We start from the raw sequence: 21,184 nt of genomic DNA on the forward strand, positions 1-21,184 counted from the left end.
TTTGCAACAAGCAGCATAACAGTTTTTGTACAGCTAAAGTATATAAAATAATTATCTGCAATTTGGTGCAGTTGCTAATATTTGTATGACCAAAAAAGAAAGATAACATTCTGATAGTTTGTAATGTAAGTCAGTGAGAGCTGTACAAGTGTAGCAGACTACTTGCATAAAAATGCATAACATAAGGATTATTTTTATTTGTTGCTTATACTTTAATAAAGTAAAAACACTCACCACAAATACAGGATCCAAAGAGGTACTTTATTTAAATCGTAAACAACCAAACATTTAAAAAAAAAAAAAAAAAAATGCATAGGAAATGTTTAAAGTCCACAAAGACAACTGAACAAGCCTGTAGACCACTACATATTTCATATAGTCTCATCAGCCTTATTCAGAAAGTAATAAATGACTGTTCTGTTGCTTTGGTTGAGGGGGTGATTGATGGTGGGATGGTGCGGGTTATGAAAGAGTTGGAGAGACTAGTGGGCCTCTTGGAGGGCTCCTAAACCAAAATCATCCACCTGAGAGGATAACTGACCTGGAATCAGCATTTGCTACTTTGATTCTACCCTAATCATTGTATTTTAAAAAGGCAAAACTGATTCCAGCTCAGAACTTTGAATCTCTTCACACCTCTTTGCTTAGCCTGTCTCACAGCGACTTCAGGGGTTTGGAAAGTATTGATGTAAATATCAAATTTCAGTGCTGGGACATGGAGTCTAAACATCTATTATCACTATAATTCTAATTTTGAGACAGACTGTTGCCCTCAGTGTTCTTGAAAACCTATTTTTCAAAACCTATCATCAAAAGGCAATGAATTTTGAAGCAGCCTTTGGACGCAAACACTTTTATCATAATATATGTAAAACGATTCCTTTAGTTACGTGAGGTTTAATTGAATAAGATCAAGTTAAGACTTTGTGAAGAACGGAAAACTGAGACATGCTGTTGTAAAGGTTATGAACTGTTCACCCCCTCACTGACTATTAACTGTGACATGGTTGAAAAGGATCCCATGGAATTCAATAACAGCATTTTTACCAACAAAACAACACACAAAAGCTCATGAGGTACTAACAAAGGATTCACTATCAAACTGTATGAAACAAATATTGAATTTTAATCAAATCTCTACAAAGCTACCTGAGTTGTTTTAATGTGTGTATACACATCTCTTTTTTTTTTTTTTTCATAAGATAATACAATCATAAAAGGGTCTATGACCACACAATTCTGAACTTACATTTTCTGTTTTTCCCCAGTAAGGAAGAAGTCATAAGCTGGAATACACCAGAAATGGTGACAAAACCCGTACAATTAGAGACCGGAGGTCCAAAAAAAAAAAAAAGGAAACAAGAAAGAAAGACACAAAAATTTGCAATGATCTGAAATTCAAAGACACTGACTGAGTTTGATAACATTGACTTTCATGTCCAATGAGCCACATAGTAACTAGATGACATATAGTATCAGTCCTAAAAAGTAAATTGTCTCTCAAAGTAGAAGTTACACTTTTAATAGTGTCCAAATCACTGCTAAAGGGGTTATACATAGTGGCTTTTTCGGTACTGATCTCACTTGGGTCGCCACAACCCACAAAATGGCTGCCCGACTCCTTTGTCAAATGAAACTCTACCACCACACAGTTAGAGATCAGTTTTCATTGGGAACTGTGGGAGCTGGATTCAAACATTTCTCCATCTTTGGTCCTGTAGGGCACCTGCTCAAAAACTCGTGTTACACACAAAAGCCAACGTCCAGGGACGTGTTCTAGGAGCGTTTCACCTTTATGTCAAAATACAAGAATGATCAATGCCAAATGTATAAATCTTTGGGCAAATGTGAAAAATCGTTTTATAAATACATCCACATACACTGAGGTTTCATTTGAATGAGGTCTTTGGCAGTTTTCCAGTTCTGATTCGATTCCAAAAGCTAAGGAGCTGTGGTAAGGCATCTGAATGAAGCTCAACGAGGTACCTTACTCTGTAAAGCTATCTAGAAATAATACAATCATATAGTCAACCACTCACCACAAGCTAACAAACGATATACGCTCTTTTTTTTTTTTGGTGCATTATACTTTTTTTTTTCTTCCTCCCTCCCCTTGTTTTCCAACATCCATATTTTACATCCACCCGTCTACAAGGACCTTAACAGCATGCAAAAATATACATTTAAAGTTTCCTCTCAAAGAGAGCAGGGATTCAGGGAGAAAACTTTGCAGCTTAATATTCATCAGATCAAATATGATATTAATACTGTATGACAGGGAAGATGTGTTGGTGGAAGCAGCAAATCTTTCATTTGTTATTGCATAAGCTCATCAAACGGGCTTCCGTCACCCATGCTGGTCCTTTTATTTGTCTATTATCATCTAATGTGCAGATGTCTATCAATTTTCAGAAATCTAACTGCCTACTCTCCACTCTTACCATGCGTAAAACGCAACATTATCATACTTAACATATCTCCAACATAAATATGCCTGATGATCCACAATTTGAAGTCAATATTTTGTTTATAATGAGGTAATACACAAAGAAAAAAGTCTGAGAACGATCCACTTTATAAATGAAAAGCAAATGCTCAACGCATCCGTGACTTTCAGAAGCAGTTTTGGCACATGCCTATTTCCTATAGTCACCCATTGGCAAAGACATTCAATTCCCATTTATCTAACATCACAAAAGGCACAGGTAACTACATGCAAGCACGTTAATACTCATGATAGGACACAAGATAACTGCAGCCTACAAGAAAACGGCGGGGCAAATCATCATGACCACTTTCCAATAGGTCGTCCAGCTCTCCCACAATTTTCAGATTTTAATGTTACCTAAAGTGTAAAACTGAAACGGTCATGCAAATTAACCCCAAAGGTTAATATTACAATTCTGGTTCTGTAAGTGGGCCTGCCACACACATGTACGAACGAGGCGGTACCGCACACATTCAGAAAGAAGTTCGTATAAAGCTCACCCACTTCAAAATATCCAAAAACACACACATGGTGCTTGCAAGAACAGGAACATACAAATTCTCATGGGCCACTTAATACCAGAAAGGAAAAAAAATTGTGTATTTTTGTGATTAATGATTCTAATTTTGAGTTATGACAACATTGGTGGCATACACTTTGCTGTCGGTCATAAACTTCAATGAGAAGTTCGAGCAGACTATAATGGGAGAGCCATGTGCTTTTGTTCTGCTGTATACCAGTGCTTTATATTCATATATATTTTTTTCTTTTCCCCAAATGCTTTGCTTCCTCTTTTTTTTCCTTTTAATCAATTGAACACAGAAGCAAACAACACTTTAAAGTGGTTACCCACAAGTCAGGCACAAACTATCCAATTTCAAACTGGGCTCAATTGATTCTAAGTGTTTTCAATTGATGTTACACTGACGGAGTGAATAGTCTCCCTGGGGATCTTTCTTAAATGGGCACAGGAAGCACTGTAGGCCATGCTGTAATCAATAGAACAACAAAAAGCAACTTGTGATCTAATGCAGCTGGTTGTAATGAGACTCTTATGAACTTGGCCTCAGTGTTGAAAGAATATATATCTATATATATAAAATAATAAAAAATTCTTTAGTCTGAGAGGAACTGGATTATATCCTTGTTTGCCAGTTGTGTCGATCAACTTTACCTTGCCTAAATTCTGAATATGAAAAAGAAAACAAAACTATAGACACACAAAAATAAGGGCTAGGTCATTTTTACACTTAGATATTCCATTTAGTGTCTACATTCTTTCAATTTGTCCCTCCCCAAAAATAAAACAGATCTGAAGATCTTCTTTAAAGAACAGCCTCCAATTCACTCTCGTATCATTTAAAATAATCACGGTATCTGTTCTTCTGCAGTTGCATTTCTCATAGTCAGAGCAAAACTCTTGATTACATCATGAGGGTCTTATTAAATTACTAAATTCAGATAATTTGTCTAATTTAGCAGTCTCTTTCATCAGTTATTCAACAATAATTTTTGGTAACTGCTTGCATAATTTTCAAATATTTCAAAGACCATAAAGTGAGGTAAATGTAATGAGGCTCATGGACCCAGAGGTATAATACAGTAAATGAGGTATAAGGTTTAGATGAGGTACGAGATAAAGATGAAGTCTGATTTAAAATGTACACAAAATTCAAAAAAGAAAACATAGCAGTAGATATATCAAAACGTTATCCTAATGTTTCTGCCAAAAACATGCAGCTTTGTTTTTATCAATCGTTATGAGAAACATTCAGGGATATAACTTGCGTTCTGTGCACAGTAAGAATCAGGAAAAAATTGTGCGAACTGTGCAAATACCCAAACATTGCTTCATTTTGTTTAGTTTTTTTTTTGTCCTCACATTCTACGAAAGAAAAAAAAAAAACACTGAGGTAGACGTTTCTTTATAAAACTTCACGGACTAGGTCTCTGCACAAACGTGAGTACATTCATACATTAGCTAGATGAGGTAGGTGTAATGCAGAGAGAAAATATTTCAAGAATGCAAGAAATTCCCTGAGAAAAAAAAAGAAAAAAAAAAAAAGAGAGAGATTTGAAGACACATACCAAGAGCAAAACACTCTCAGCTTGCAGCAGCCAAAACTGTGTGCTGTAACAGCAAGCATTTGGAGTTACACGATCACTGTGAATCGTACAAAACTATAAAGTCTCTACAACTCTTGTCACCTCGCTAAATCAAACTGCATTTGCTCCTGATAGATGTGCAAAATCTCCTTTTCTATTTTTCCACGGCTACAGTTTTGTATTTCAAACCTTAAAAGGTCAGAACATGAGGATTCGGTTGTTTCCAAAGTCCACAGCCACGATCATTCCATCTGGGGTAACCGCTATACCCGAGGGGCGATCCATTTGCCCGAAGCCGTTACCGTGTGTCCCAAACTTGCATAAAAAGTTGCCGTTGGGTTCGAACACCTGAATGCGATGGTTGCGGGAGTCGGCCACGATAATACGATCCTCCTGGTCCACAGCGACGCCTTGCGGCCGCAAGAACTGGCCATTTCCGGTTCCCTCAGACCCGAGGAAGCGTGCTGACTGGCAGTCGGGCCTGATGACAAGCAGGCGATGATTGTTGAAGTCGGTCACAACGAGGTGGCCTTCCTGATTGAAGGCCACGCCGCGAGGCGAATCAAAATGTTTCCAGAGGGCACCTTCAAATCCGTATTTGTTGAGGAAAGTCCCGTCAGGTCCAAAGAGTTGCACGCGGTGGTTGCGTGTATCCGAAACCAGGATCTTGCCTTCAGAGTTGACAGCCACATCCCATGGGTAGTTGAACTGTCCATTTTTGGTTCCCTTCTCGCCAAACTTGAGAAGAAACTGACCATCAAAGGTGAAGATCTGGATGCGGTGATTGTCCTTATCTGCCACAATGATTCTCCTCTGGCTGTCACAGGCGACCCCAGCAGGGCGGTCAAACTGGCCCGGTCGAGAACCCAAAGTGCCAAACTTGTGGTGGAACGTGCCACAAGGCTTGAAGATCTGCACACGGTTGTTGCTTCGGTCAGCGACCACCACATAGCCCTCCTTATCCACGCAGATGCCCCAAGGCCGACACAGCTGGCCATCCCCATCACCCTCTCCCCCGAAAGATACAATGGGCAGGCCTACACTGCCGTAACTGCGACCAGATTTGACCATCACTTTGAAAGGACTTCCCTCAATGTGCTGATTGCATATAAGCACTGAGAGCAAATGCTCACCCTCGCTCTTGGGCAGATAGCTGACTGTGTACGTTCCATCTTGGTGGTCGGAAACCTCTGCGCTGGACAGATTACCATCCGGACTCATAAGCACAACCGAGACGCTGTCACCACCGGACAACCGAGGCTCACCGTCATGATCATACCCTACGACGGTAAAGGAAGCTAGCTTTCCTTGCAATGCTCTCTTGAGGCCTTCACCGTGAGCTTTGGAAGCTGTGGCGAAGGCTCCGCTGCTAATGAGGCCCATGGACTTGATGGCAATCAGAAGAGCCTGGTCTGGAGGGGTGAACATAATGCGATCGTCTTCTTGGGGCTGTAGGATGCAGCGGAGGGATTTAAGCTCCTGTAGCTGATTTAGCATGTGCTCTCGTGCTAGCAGGACATCTATGCTACGGCCTTCTTCTAGAACCTGCGTCACTGTGGCGATAGTACTATCCAGCTTGGTGAGATTCTGGTGTAGTTTCTCAACCTGCAGGTAAAGTGATTTTGCCTTCACCTGGCGAATCTTCTCCACCTGTGCAGGAAACAAAAAGAGTTCCTGATGTTACAAAAAGTGATTTTTTTCATACTAAAATATGCAGACAGACTTTCAAAAGGTAGTCGTTTCTCCATGAATTAATGTTTGTTCTTTCATTCACCTTCCAGAGCAGCTCACACTCACGTTCCTCCAGAGCTTTCTTGTGACGAAGAGTGATGGTTTTTACTTCTGACTGAACAACCTTAGCCTTCAGCTCTACCTGTTCAGCAATAGCCTGGGCTTTCTCGATGCTCAGCTGAAAGAAAATTTAAAGACATGGCTTAGACACATGCAATCTTGTGAGGACATTTCAGTTCACTTAGAAATGAGAAAAAAAACATGGCTGCACACAAAATAGATGATTGTGCAATATAGTTGCCTCCATGAACAGCTACAGAGCCACAGACCATGACTGAACTTTACCAGAAGGACATAAATACAAATCTGCAACAATTTAAACACAGTAGCAAGAGAACCAAAAACTTTGTCATGATTTATGGATTCATTAAAGGGTTAGTTCACCCCAAAATGATTCCAAGCGTTATCACTGCAGTGGGTGGGTGTTTCTGTTCAACAGTTCAAAAGACGTTAAATAAAGCGCACGCATCCATAATAAAACGTGCCTCACACAGCTCCGGGGGGTGAATAAAGGCCTCCTGTAGCGAATCCATGCGTTTTTGTAAGAAAAATATCCATATTTCAAACGTAATAAACACTTCTCTCTCACTTCATTTAACTGTGGTACACAGAAGCCGTTCTGGCAGATGACGTAGGACGACGGCGTTGCGTGATTAGTGACGAACACAGAGAGAACAAAACAAAATGCCGGTCATGAATTAGAAGTACAAACCAAGGATTTGTAAAAAAAAAATGGAGGATTTCGATATACGCCAAGAGGAGACTGGTTTTACTATGCTAAAGTAAGGAAACTTTGCTTCCTTTGCTCTTGTAAACAAACTCGCGAGACTAGCATATCCACGTGACGCATACGCCCTACGTCATCCGCCGGAACGGCTTCCGCGTACAACAGTCAGCAGAAGTGAGAGAAAAGTGTTTATTACATTTGAAATATGGAGATTTTTCTTACAACAGTGCATGGATTCACTACAGAAGGGGAGAGGAACTATGCTGGTTGACTCTGAACCTAAATGTCTAAATCTATTCATCCATCAACACGTTTGAACAGGGTTTATGTTCTTTAGGTTGTCATGGTATATTGTGTTTAAAAATGTATAGTAGGGCTGCACGATACATCGTTTCAGCATCGACATCGCGATGTGCAAATGCGCAACAGTCACATAGCAGGAGGTGCGATGCAGGGCAAAACATACATATTTGTGTTCTATATTTGCCTGATATAAAGTAATTAATTCTGATTTAAGGGTTCTTAAAAAAACTAAAGCACAAGTTTGCTGTTTCACATTTTTGACATGCAGTCTCTGCTGCGCATGGCGAAATGAGCGAGGAATGGGAAAAAAGCACCAAAATGAAAGATTTAGTCGCAAAAAGAAATGCATCATCAGTTATATGGAAAGACTGCACTAGAGACCAGCAGTCTATGCTTTGCTTTTCTGTTAAAAATAACTGGTATTATTTTATGTAAATTTCATCGATGTACTGAAAAAAATCTATATTACTTTTATGTGGGCTTTGGCGGGCGGGAGCGGGACAAAACATGAATGTTGTGGGCGGGAGTAGGAAGAGATAACATTTCTGCAGGTGCGGGCGGGGGGCGGAAGCAGGCGGGATTAGGACTGAAAAATCCGTTCCGCTCAAGTGCAGATCTCTAGTACAGCTCCCTTATTTTAGGGTAAGAAGCAACATTTATTATTAATATCATAACATATTAGATCCTTTATTTTCCTGAATTGATAGCGAATAAGGTGAGTCAACTAATGTGTTAAAAATAAAATAAGGCAAAAAAGTATTAATTATATATTTTTTATTATATTTATTTTCTACAAAGATGCCTAGAAAATCACCCCAGTTATTCTATAATTATTTAATTTTTGAGCAATTCAAAGACAATTTGATGAACATTTCTATATTTCTACAAATCGCAATATAGAAATCGCAGAAAGAAAGAAAGAAAAAAAAAAAAAAAGATATCGCAATGTCAGTTTATCCAGTATCGTGCAGACCCTAATTTGTGACATTTAAATTTGGATCTGGAAAACTTAAGTAATTTCAATTCTAGGACACAGTTTTAGGAGCCAGTGGCTACTAATACATTTTGTTTAAAATTTAAATTGCAGGATAAAAAAAAAAGGATATAAAACTACTGCTAGAAAGTCTAAATATGAATAAATAAATAAAATCTCACCTGCATCAATCAAATGTCTAAAAATATAATATAACATATGTTAATGTCTTAATTTGAAAGGATCCAAGAATGCATGAGGGCATCCTTTGTGATGTTACACAAGAGGGATAAAAGGTCTATCTTGGGTACAATGACCTCAAATATTTGCTTAAACAGTGATTTGTCCACAGCCCTACCTATGCATGTCAGCTCACATCTAAACTGCCCACTAATCTAACAATCAGCATCGTAATATACATCTAAATTAAACTGCTTTCAGGAATTCCACTTTAATCTATTTAAGTGATCCTGAAAGATCAAAACTCAGCTGTGCCCTCTCAACTTGGAAGTATCTTTTTTCTTTTTTTGTCACCATTAGCTCCACACTTGTGTCACATTTCAAAGATCACGGATGATAAATCACACAATGAGAGGAAATAAAGGACTTGTTGGTCACATGACCTGGGTTAAGGGGTTTATCCATTAAAAGAAAAAAAAAAAAAGGTGTGGGAAAGAATGCCATTTAGAGTGGAGTAGATTACCTAACCTGAGCCAAATTTAAAGTTCAAAGGGTCCAGGGCTCTTCAACCTATATAATCTTTAGTGCATTTACAACAATGCAAGATAGAACAACAATCAATTTTCCAAGCTTTTCAGGCACACAATGACCAATTAATAAATCAATCAATTTGACTCCCTGCACTGAAATCTCTTTGTGGCAAAATAGTTAGCTAAATGCCGTTACATTATATACATCTTGTCTGATCTAAATATTTAAAAACTATATAGAGTCCCTCAAATGGTTACTTTTTGTTAGTATGTACCTGTGGTACAGCCTATTATTTTTCAAAATTGCATTTCCTTCCCACTAGTTAATAATCAGTTGTATATTAGTAAATTATAGTATTAGTGCTGGACAACGATTAATAATGATGAATTGCATCCAAAATAAAAGTTTGTGTACATAACGTGTGTGTACTGTGTATATTTATTATGTATATATGAAGACACACATACAGTATATATTTAGAAAATATTTACATGTATATATTTATATTCATATAATTTATATTATAAACATAACATTTTCCTTAAATATATACATGCATGTGTGTGTATTTATATATACAAACATACACAGTACACACATATACACACACATACAGGTGCTGGTCATATAATTAGAATATCATCAAAAAGTTGATTTATTTCACTAATTCCATTCAAAAAGTGAAACTTGTATATTATATTCATTCATTACACACAGACTGATATATTTCAAATGTTTATTTCTTTGAATTTTGATGATTAAAGCTTACAGCTCATGAAAGTCAAAAATCAGTATCTCAAAATATTAGAATATTTATATTTGAGTTTAAATAAATGACCATCCCTACAGTATAAATTCTGGGTATCTCTTGTTCTTTGAAACCACAATAATGGGGAAGACTGCTGACTTGGCAACAATCCAGAAGACGAACATTGACACCCTCCACAAAGAGGGTAAGTCACAGAAGGTCATTACTGAAAGGTGTGGCTGTTTACAGAGTGCTGTATCAAAGCATATTAAATGCAAAGTTAACTGGAAGAAAGAATTTGGGTAGGAAAAGGTGCACAAGCAACAGGGATGACCTCAAGCTTGAGAATACAGTCAAGCAAAGCAGATTCAAACACTTGGGAGAGCTTCACAAGGAGAGAACTGAAGCTGGAGTCAGTGCAACAAGAGTCACCACGCTCAGACGTCTTCAGGAAAAGGGCTACCAAGCCACTTCTGAACCAGAGACAATGTCAGAAGCATCTTAACTGGGCTGTGGAGAAAAAGAACTGGACTGTTGCTCAGTGGTCCAAAGTCCTCTTTTCAGATGAAAGTAAATTTTACATTTCATTTGGAAATCAAGGTCCCAGAGTCTGGAGGAAGAGTGGAGAGGCACAGAATCCATGTTGCTTGAAGTCCAGTGTGAAGTTTCCACAGTCTGTGATGATTTGGGCTGCCATGTCATCTGCTGGTGTTGGTCCACTGTGTTTTCTGAAGTCCACAGTCAACGCAGCCATCTACCAGGAAATTTTAGAGCACTTCATGCTTCCTTCTGTTGACAAGCTTTATGGAGATGCTGATTTCATTTACCAGCAGGACTTGGCACCTGCCCACACTGCCAAAGGTACCAAAAGCTGGTTCAATGACCATAGTGTTACTGTGCTTGATTGGCCAGCAAACTCGCCTGACCTGAACCCCATAGAGAATCTATGGGGTATTGTCAAGAGGAAGATGAGAGACCCAACAATGCAGATGAGCTGAAGGCCACTATCAGAGCAACCTGGGCTCTCATAACACCTGAGCAGTGCCACAGACTGATCGACTCCATGCCACGCTGCATTGCTGCAGTAATTCAGGCAAAAGGAGCCCCAACTAAGTATTGAGTGATGTACATGCTCATACTTTTCATGTTCATACTTTTCAGTTGGCCAAGATTTCTAAAAATCCTTTCTTTGTATTGGTCTTAAGTAATATTCTAATATTTTGAGATACTGATTTTTGACTTTCATGAGCTGTAAGCTCTAATCATCAAAATTCAAAGAAATAAACATTTGAAATATATCAGTCTGTGTGTAATGAATGAATATAATATACAAGTTTCACTTTTTAATGGAATTAGTGAAATAAATCAACTTTTGATGATATTCTAATTATATGACCAGCACCTGTATACACACATACATATATACACACATATATACATACACACATATATACATACACACATATATTTTTTGAAGGTTGATACTTTGCACTGTTAAAGTTCTATCCCTCTTCCATATTTACAAATGTCCTCTAACTAAAATATTATCTCCATTCTGAGATTGAGATGTCAATCACAAAAGTGCAAACCAATCAAGAGTCAGACACAGGAATGGGGTGATTTGAAATAAGCAGCTGCAAAATAACAGGCTAAAATCCAGCAAATGAGATTATGTAGCGCTAAGAAAGAAGCTGTCAGGGGCTGGTTATGGAGCAGGCCCTTCATGGGCAGCGTGCTTCCAGAATAGAGATTATGACCCCAGGCTGAAGCCATTGTTAAACCCTGCATGTGCTTTCAAACCGATAAATGTTTAGAGGCTTCCCATTTACACCATCCAGTAACAGGATTAGAGACACACTAGAACAAGCAGCCGATCAAGCGCATGAAAACGCAGGTCAGGCTCTTTCAGAGGATGCTGTGTAGCTGATGAAGCTTTAAGACTGGACAGGTTTAGATAATTGTCATGTAAACGCATAGACTATATTTGGAACAGAATATTAGCACATTACATTACTTTTTTCAGTGCCTTCCTTTAACTGAAACCCATCTCATCTGCCTTTGCCTTTCACTTTCAAATTCACTTTTGGGTTTCCTTGCCAACCGACTCCATGTCACTGGAGAAGGATGGATTTGAACAGCCCTAATGGGTGCTGTTCTCTCCCCCACCCCTAACCCGTAGTGCCTCTTTGAAGAGCGACAGAGAAATAGAAACATTTCCTCTGTGTGCGACTAATGATCCGCCCTGCTAGGGCCATCAGGACGCTGAATAGAGGCAGTAACCGAGCACTGGGCCAGTGCTCCTCCTCTTCTATTCTCTTCATTCAGACTGAGTGGGGGTGGCACGCACAGTGATGCTAATGGAAAGTCAGCTGGATTCTACAGCCCCTTTTAAAAACCCCTTTACTTCCACAAAGCAAAAGGGAAGGACCCTCACTCACAGTCATTTAGTTGCAACTGTCCGAAATCGCACAGTGACAAAATAGTGACCACTGTCATTGAAATTAAATGTGGAAATAATTTACATTAAAAGGAATATTCGAGACTAACAACTCATAGAACAGGAATGAAATTACACTGGACGTCTATCGGGCAATTGTTTAATTCAGTAATGTAATTTAATTGTTAATGTTTAAAGCAGAAATAATAACTTGCTTTACTATTAATGCACTTAAGTTATATTTGAAAAACAAGTTTAATCGCTCAGTAAATTTATTCAAACTTTAAAAGTATGGAACCACCTTTCCAGATGGATGAATTATTAAAATGTAATTATTTGTTGTTTATTTTTAACATTTATTCTGGTTTTTATTGTAAATGCACTGCTGTAAAGGAAAAATAAAACACAGATGAGTCAAAATGGTTTGTAGTAATCACAACATGCCACAGATGCAGTCAAAAGAGCTTAAGTTGTATTGATCCGGAATATTCCTTTAAGGGTCAATAGTAGATGAAGAGCTACTGAGGCCTAGGACTGTTTTATAATTTTTCTCATTAGAACATAATAACAGCATACAATACAGTACAAAGGTTTGGGTTAAAGATTAATTAAAAAAATTTAAAAAGAATATTGTGAAATAGTTACAATTTAAAATAACTGTTTTCTATTTTAATACTCTAAAACAATTTATTTCTGTGATGGCGGAACTCCAATGTTCAGTGTCACATGATCCTTTAGAAATCAGCCCTCATGGACTGTGTGCCAACATACAGTGTTGTGCTACAGGCGTCCCGAGTTCAAATCCTGGCTCGAGGACGTTTCCCGATCCCGCCCTCCCCTCTCTCCCACTTAGCTTCCTGTCGGATCTAAACTGTCCTATCATAAAGGCAAAAACACCAAAAATAAATCTAATATTTTAATTTTGACTTGGTGCTCAAGAAACATTACATATCAATTGTGTTGAACTATTAATTATTACTTAAATAATTATTACTAATTATCAAGTGTTCAAAACAGTTTTGCTTAATTTTGTGAAAACGGTGCTCAGGATTTTTTTTTTAGGATTCTTTCAAAAATAAAAAGTTCAAAAGAACAGCATTTATTTGACAATTTCTGGGTAACAATGTTAGAGTCTTTGTCACTTTTAAAGGGATAGTTCACCCAAAAATGAAAATTCTGTCATTACATTAATTTGGAGAGTATCACATATGTAAACAATGTATGTATGCGGACACATTGTTTACGTTCACATCAAAGCGTAAACAACACATACATATATACATACGTTTATGTATGTGATACTCTCCAAAATGGTACTATAGGGTGACGTGGAGGAGACGAACTGTTGAATGAAGTCATTATTTTTGTTTTCTTTGCGCACAAAAAGTATTCTCATAGCTTTATAACATTACGGTTGAACCACTGATGTCACATGGATTATTTTAACGATGTCCTTGCTACGTTTCTGAGCCTTGATCGTGTTAGGATCCTTGCTGTCTATGGGAGGGTCACAGAGCTCTTGGATTTCATCAAAAATATCTTAATTTGTGTTCTGAAGATGAACGAAGGTCTTACAGCAGGGCTATTCAATTAACTTCATTTGAGGGCCGGATTATCGAATTTAACATTTGAAGGGGGCCAAGGGGGTGGGGGGCCGTCGCGATCTTTTTCTGGGGGGCCTATAAAATTGGAAATTAAATTTAAATGCATATTCAGCAGTAAAATTAACTAATATTACCAACAGTAGCATCTATAAAAGGTTAACATTAGTGCTGTCTGCCATTCAATAAAAAAAAATAATCACGCATTTCTGTAATTTTAAAAATGTGACTAGTCATATAATTGTGTTGTCATATTTTCACACTGAACTTCCAAATTAATATAGAAACAACAAAGATGGTATATTTTAAATTGTGTTTAATGGCATCTTTTTACTAGCCTATTGTTAATGGAGAAGTATCATTGATACAAATAATGTTACTGTTGTCTCTATTAAATCCATTTTTTCCCTTTAATTTTAGCCATTAATTATAGCCATTTAATATTACAGTATAATTGAAATGTTATGATTATTTTTTAACATTTAATAGGCTTTGAAAAATATAACAACGTTTTATAAGTGAACTTAAAACAATCTTCACATAAACTATAAATTGTATGCATAAGCTATATTGATTATTCAAGCTACAAAAGTTAATCCGCAAGCAGAGCAGTCAAGTGATTTTCTCTTTTTCTTTAGTTCTTTGATTCACATCAATCACAGACTGCAGCAGGTTTCACTTTAAAAGCAGCGCTGTTTCTTTAATAAAACCTGATGCACATGACGCGGATGTGACACACATCCAATTTTCTCCCAAATCTTTACGGTCATTTAAGATTTTATAACTGATTTAAGACTCACCAAAACCATGTATTTTTACATCATTGTGTGTGGTTTTGTCCATTGAAGCGCTGGTGCGCTTGTCTGAAGTGGCTCAGCTTATGAGTACAGCCAAACGTGCAGATTTTCAAACTATACTTCCTGCTTTGATAATCTTCGTCCAGTGTCGGCGCTATTTCTTGCCAGAAGTTATGACCGATAACACTGTCTTTAAACTTGTTTAAACTAACGTTAGAATTGTGGATCTCATAACTCCCTCACATAAACACTTGTCAAAACTGCCATGTTGCGGTCTCTGGCAGATTGTTTATTTTTGGCTGGCCCGAGCCAGAGTTGCCACCTTGTGGACAAACTAATTAGTGCAAGAACAATTCAAGGCGAATGTGCAACCTGCTTACTCTTCCTCGGGCCGGATGAAGATGATTGGCGGGCCGCCAATTGAATAGCCCTGTCTTACAGGTTTGGAACGACATGAGGGTGAGTAATTAATGACAGAATTTTCATTTTTGGGTGAACTAACCCTTTACCAAAGTTTCATCGTTCAATAAAAAAAAAAAAAAAAAAAAGACCCCAAATTTATGAGTATATTGAACCAAAGACAACAGCTCAACATGACTCATGACAGCATTGACAATGACAGGGGACTGTAAAGACACCACAGTAAACCAATGAATTCTATTTGTTAATCTATTTATTGCCCGTGTTTATTACTTTTGGTATTCAGAGTAAGAAAAACAAAGTGAGTGGAAGTCTTGTTGCACCTGGTAAAACACACTGAGGTCCAAGTAAAACAGCAGGAAGGGTAAATAAAGAAATATCTGTTAAAATACCCAGCAGGTGTTTGGGCTGATGTCTGTTTATGAGAGATTGCAGTTGTTCACCAACCTGTACAGCCTGTCTGCCCTGCTGAGCGTCTGCGAGCAGCTGGATGGTCAGCGCTCTGGAGTCCTGCAGTGCTTCCTGCAGGTAGGTGAAACTGTGACCCGCATGTCTGCCCAAGCTGCACTCTCTACAAATCGGCACGGCGCAGCTGTCGCAGAAAAAACGCAGCACCTGTGAATGAAAACAAGAGAAACTGTGTGAAATTAACTCATTTCTAGTCCAATTTATTGAGTGATCGATTGTGAAGTACATTGCAACCTTCAAGAGACCTAACAAATGACAATCATTATCAGTGATGATAATCATCTTCGAAAATGTCTTTAGGAAGACTATGACTAGATATAAACATTAAGATGTTTGGGCATCATATTTAAGAAGTTGGAAATTGAGAAAAATGTGATTGGTAGTGATGCCTGGTTCGCAAACGAATCATTCTATTTAACCGGTTCTTCTTAGTGAACCTGTCGAACCAGTTCACCAAATCGAACTGAATCATTTGAAATGGTTCGTGTCTCCAGTACGCACTAATCCACAAATGACTTTAGTTATTCATTTTATAAATGTGCGTGACACTCCCTCTGACTCGAAATAGACCAATATCCCAAGTTATTCACTCCAACAGTACACTCAACCGAGAGCCGGTTTCTGAAGACCGATGATCTGATGATACTGTGCATGTGTGCAATTTTTTTCATGACAGCCTAAGTCTGTGACACAGTCTGAACCAAACTAGTTCTTTTGGAAAACTGATTCTGTGCTAATGCTGTGAGCGCGGGTAAACAGAGGACTTGAATGAGGGGACCAATCTGGCTAAACGTAAGTTTATTTAATAAATAAATCGTAATGGATTATGCATACTAGTATGTCGATCACGCTTCTGCGCTGATGAGAAGTAATCTATTCACTTTATATCTTCAATACTTATAAAACATCCTCGTTAGCACATCACTGCTTGTACCTGTATTTGGGTAATTAGTTGCAAAACTTAATTTTAAGAAACTTGTCAGATCATGGTGATGTTTTAACTGACTGAAGAAATGATTACTGACTTTATATATTTGAATAGGTTGAATGTATTTCCTGGCCCGGGACAATAGTCATTACGTCATCGCGAATGACGTCATTACGTTATAGCGTAAAATACCTGGTGAACCGGTTTGTTGAAACGAACTGTCTGAAAGGACCGGTTCACAGAAAAGAGCCGGACTTCCCATCACTAGTGCTTGGAAGTGTGTGTGTGTGTGTGTGTGTGTGTGTGTGTGTGTGTGTGTGTGTGTGTGTGTGTGTGTGTGTGTGTGTGTGTGTGTGTGTGTGTGTGTGTGTGTGTATACACACTGACATGCAGGTTGATCCAAATTGTAAATGTGTTCCTCTAAATAAAATAAAATGTAACAGTTAATTCAACAAGTGAGAAAAGGAAGCAGTGAGATTTAATCTGTGTATGTGAAAGGAAAAGGGCACGCTTACACTAAAACCACTCTTTGTAATATAGAGCTCATAAACAGTTACATTGGTCAACTGCCAAGACTATAAATGTTTACAGTATCATGTAATAGGGAAACGTGTTTATCACATATAAGCCTACATTATATAAGCACACTCAAACCCAGAACATATAACTCTGACAAGAGACAAAAAACTAAATACATTTTAATGTATGGTTTTAAGCACCACACATTAGACAGATTTTATAGCTACTAGGGAAGGGTCACAAGCGTCCAAAAACCAACAAATACATTTTATTAATTTAACTAAAATTAAACTGTTGATGTGCTGTGCTTTAGTTGCTTACATGGTGTTTTGACAAGGACAGATATGGAAGCCACTGAATAAAAAATACAAACAAAAAAGGTAATTGCACATTTGTCTTTTAGACTTTTAGAATTTCATAAACTTGCAATTCTGCGTTTTTCTCACAATAGCAGGATATAAACTTGTAATTGTGAATAATTTTCTCACAAATGCGAGTTTGTATCTCGCAATTCTGACATTACAACTCGCAATTGTGAGTTCATATCATGCAATTCTGAGAAAAAGTCAGAATTATGAGATAAAAAGTCACAATTATCTTTTTTACTTAGTGGCGGAAACGGCTTCCATATCTATCGGAAGGCAAAACCTTGACAAATACACCTTCGCAATTCCGGGCTTATATCTCTCAATTCTGACTTCTCAAAATTGTAAGAAATAAACTCACAATTACGATTTATAAAGTCCAATTCTGAGGGGGAAATGTTCTCAGAATTGCGAGTTTCTCTCTCATAATTCTAACCTTTTTCTCACTACTGCAAGTTTACAAGTTTATCGATTCGCAAATAAAAAAATATCGATACTAAGGTGTGTTTTATTTAGCAGAGGTTTTGTTTATTTAACAAAAAAAATAAATAAATAATGCATGCATTGAATTGGACAAATAGCCTATATGTTAGCGAATAATTGTGTAGGATAGAACTATTTTCCTGCTCATCTGAACACAAGAAAATGTTGCAAGACAGAATCAATCAAATCACAGAGAGAGCTCACTTCTGACAATGCATTCAAACAGGACTGCATTTCCCAAAAGTATCATATTAAGAAAGCATTGATGTTTTTGGGAATGGCAGTCCCTAATGAAAATGAACCATATGGTTTTACTAAAGTGACCGTAGTTCAACTATAGTATTTGCAGATGGTAAACATTTTAACCACGTTTTTACCACCATTTTAAACAAAAATATAACCTACTAAGTTGCATTTAAGGCATACAGAATGTCAAAATGCATGTCAAAAATAAAGTGGGTATCATTACCCTTTTTAATCTTAGTAATTTAATAATTTACTAGCCTAAATTTCTAAATGAAAAAGTTCACTTTATAAGTATCATATTGGTATCGATATCGACGATACTGGCCTTAAAATGTATCAGTATCGTATCGAAAGTCAGAATTGCAAATTTGTATCCCACAATTCTGAGGAAAAAAAAACATCAGAATTGCGAGATGTAAACTTGCAATTGCGAGAAAAACCCAGAATTGTGAGACAAACTCGCAATTAACTTTTTTGCATTCTATATTTATAGGTGGAAACGGGCTTCCATATCTATCAAAAAGCAGAAGCTTGACAAAAACACCCTTGCAATTCTGACTTCGGTTGAGCATATGACGTAGGCGCCGCGAAATACGCAACGTAAGCTCCGAGGAGAAGCGCGTAGTCTCGCGAGAGTAAGCTCCTGGGAGAGAGTGACGAACACGGAAGCACAGAGGAGAAAGGAACACAAAACACCTGTCACTAACTATTAAAACGAAGATTCAAGTGAAAAATGTTGAGGATTTTGATATAAGGCAAGAGGAGACTGAGATTTTTGCACGCTTCTCCCCGGTGCTTACGTCCCTACATCATACGCTCAACCGCCTTGTCAGGAACGTGCCTGCTTGAGAGACCGGAAGCTGGACTAAACGGTTTATAAAGTTTTAAGAATCTACATTTTTCTTAAACTAACGCATCGTTTCGCTTCAGAAGTCCTTTATTAACACCCCAGAGCTGTGTGGAGTAGTTTTGCGATGGATGGGTACTTTTTTTCGGATTCAGAAACAGGGGCACCATTCACTGCAATTATACAGATTGGAACAGACAGGACAATGTTGAATATAACTCCGAATGTGTTCATCTAAAAGAGGAATGACAGACACTCCTAGGATGACCTGAGGGTGAGTAAATCTTTGGCTAATTTTAATTTTTGGGTGAACTATCCCTTTAACTCCATATCACCCAAGCAAATTCTCCACCTTCCTCCGAGTGAAGGTACAGTATTCCTTTTCTAACCCTGCTAGACCGCCTTGCTGCAACCTAATGACTTCACCAAAGGCCAGATCAAACGCTAATTATATCTCACTCAGCTATACGGCGGCAGCAGCTGTGTGTAAATCTAGAGTCGTGATTCCACTCGAGTTACCTGCTCGTAAAAGCGGGTCCCCTCTCTGTGGACCAGATGCTACAACTGCGCTAGTGTGTACAGGGGTCAGATGGAAGCACTTTTTGGGAAGCAGCTTTTTGGAGTGACGAGAATTAGCAGGAAGCAACAGAGAAGTGGTGGGAGGAAACTTACCAGCCAAGATTCCCTGCGATGTCCCTGTTCAATTACCTCCCATTTTTACAGGCACAATATATTTGCAGGGGCTGGTGGATCCAGCAATTATGTGGACATTGTTAGCAGATTTGACCTTTTCCTTGTAAAATCTCATTCCTATGATGTAACTTAAGACCAAAGCACACTTCATTTTTAATGTAAACGCATGGTGTATGTGTAGCCTTTTTTAAAAGTATAGGCCTACTCTGTTTGATAGCAAGGGTTCAGTGTCTGCACTATTTCTCTTCAGAAGTTATGACCGACAAAAATGTCTTTGTCTCTGTTTAAACCAGAGTTGTGTCATTTCAGTTTCCTGTTGTTGTTCAGCCATATCAGTTTCTTTTTGGACTGTGAAACACCATCCCGGGCCATTGTTACAGACCTACAAATTAATTTAAAAAAGTTAAAGTCAGCATACTGAATATGTATAATTATGAAAAATTGGACTGCACACATTGCCATATTTACTTATTTGTGTATTCATTTGACAGGTAGTTGTTGGCCCCAGTGATGTGGAAAACAGCATGATGGAATGGGATTTTCTTTGGCTATGTGGCGGATGCATTTTTTCCTCTAGTGTGCTATACATGTACAGGATAACTTGTCTTTCCTGTTGGCCTCTTCTCCTGTACGCTAAAGCCATCACTGTAACAACTGACTGGTATATAAATCTTTGACAAAGTACACATGCTTCTTTTCCTGCCTGTGCAATGGCGTCCATTATCTTGCACACTATCTTCTACACTGGACTCAACTTTCTTTCACTCCTCTCCACCCCCGCCACCTTCTCTCTCTGGGACGAGGGCCTCTTGTTGTGCCTGTGGCATCCACCAGGCATCCAACACAGGTGTGGACAGATAAAATTTCCCCTATCGGAGATAAAGAAGGGCTAGTTAATTTTTTCAGAAACAATTAGAGGTGTCCAGCTGAATAAAGCAGCTGACACTGTGTTGCCTCCATGATACTAGAGCAGTGGTTTTCAGCCAGATGGCATGTGATGCGTATGTGTACAGGCGAACGCATAGCCTTTCAAAGTATAGCTACTCCATTTGATGTTGTGCGCGAATGCGGGAGGTTGACACATGCGCTCTAGAAAGCTTCATCCATGTCCAGGGTCTGCTCTATATTTCCCCGTTAAGTTATGATCGATTAACTCTTTTAAACCAAAGCTGAGATGTTTCATACCCTCGTGTTCACTTTCGTTTTCTACTGTGAAACAACGGCACGGGACAGTGTTGCCACCTTGTGGAAAAAATTATTACAGCTAAATAACTTCAATGCGCATGTGCGACCGGTGCGTACAAAGTACGCACAGTTACAAAAATTGTGTGGTGCGCATACTATTCTAATGACGAAATTCATGTCATGCACACTGCACGCTGTCCCTCGCATGCACATACAAAGGGAAGTATGCTTTAGGGGTAATAATAATAATAATAATATATAACCATGCAATTTCAAATTATTATATTCCGATCTGAAGATGCAGCTCTAGTACCTTCTTCAATCTAATTTGGCACCCATTTTATTGCA

The 21,184-nt window shown here is 38.2% G+C and overlaps 1 protein-coding gene across 1 annotated transcript in view; it reads right to left on the reverse strand.

Moving 5' to 3' along the window:
• Positions 1-242: 242 nt before the first annotated feature.
• The window catches only part of trim71 (tripartite motif containing 71, E3 ubiquitin protein ligase), a 31,053-nt gene continuing 10,111 nt past the window's right edge, over positions 243-21,184 (reverse strand). The window contains exons 2-4 of the mRNA XM_058746683.1: positions 15,550-15,717; positions 6,369-6,503; positions 243-6,244 (exon numbers count right to left, since the gene is read on the reverse strand). Coding sequence (XP_058602666.1) covers positions 4,793-6,244; positions 6,369-6,503; positions 15,550-15,717 — 1,755 coding nt within the window. The 3' untranslated portion in view covers positions 243-4,792. The remainder of the gene's footprint in view (positions 6,245-6,368; positions 6,504-15,549; positions 15,718-21,184) is intronic.

This window comes from Onychostoma macrolepis, chromosome 16, assembly GCF_012432095.1.
Source record: "Onychostoma macrolepis isolate SWU-2019 chromosome 16, ASM1243209v1, whole genome shotgun sequence".
Classification (NCBI taxonomy): domain Eukaryota; kingdom Metazoa; phylum Chordata; class Actinopteri; order Cypriniformes; family Cyprinidae; genus Onychostoma; species Onychostoma macrolepis.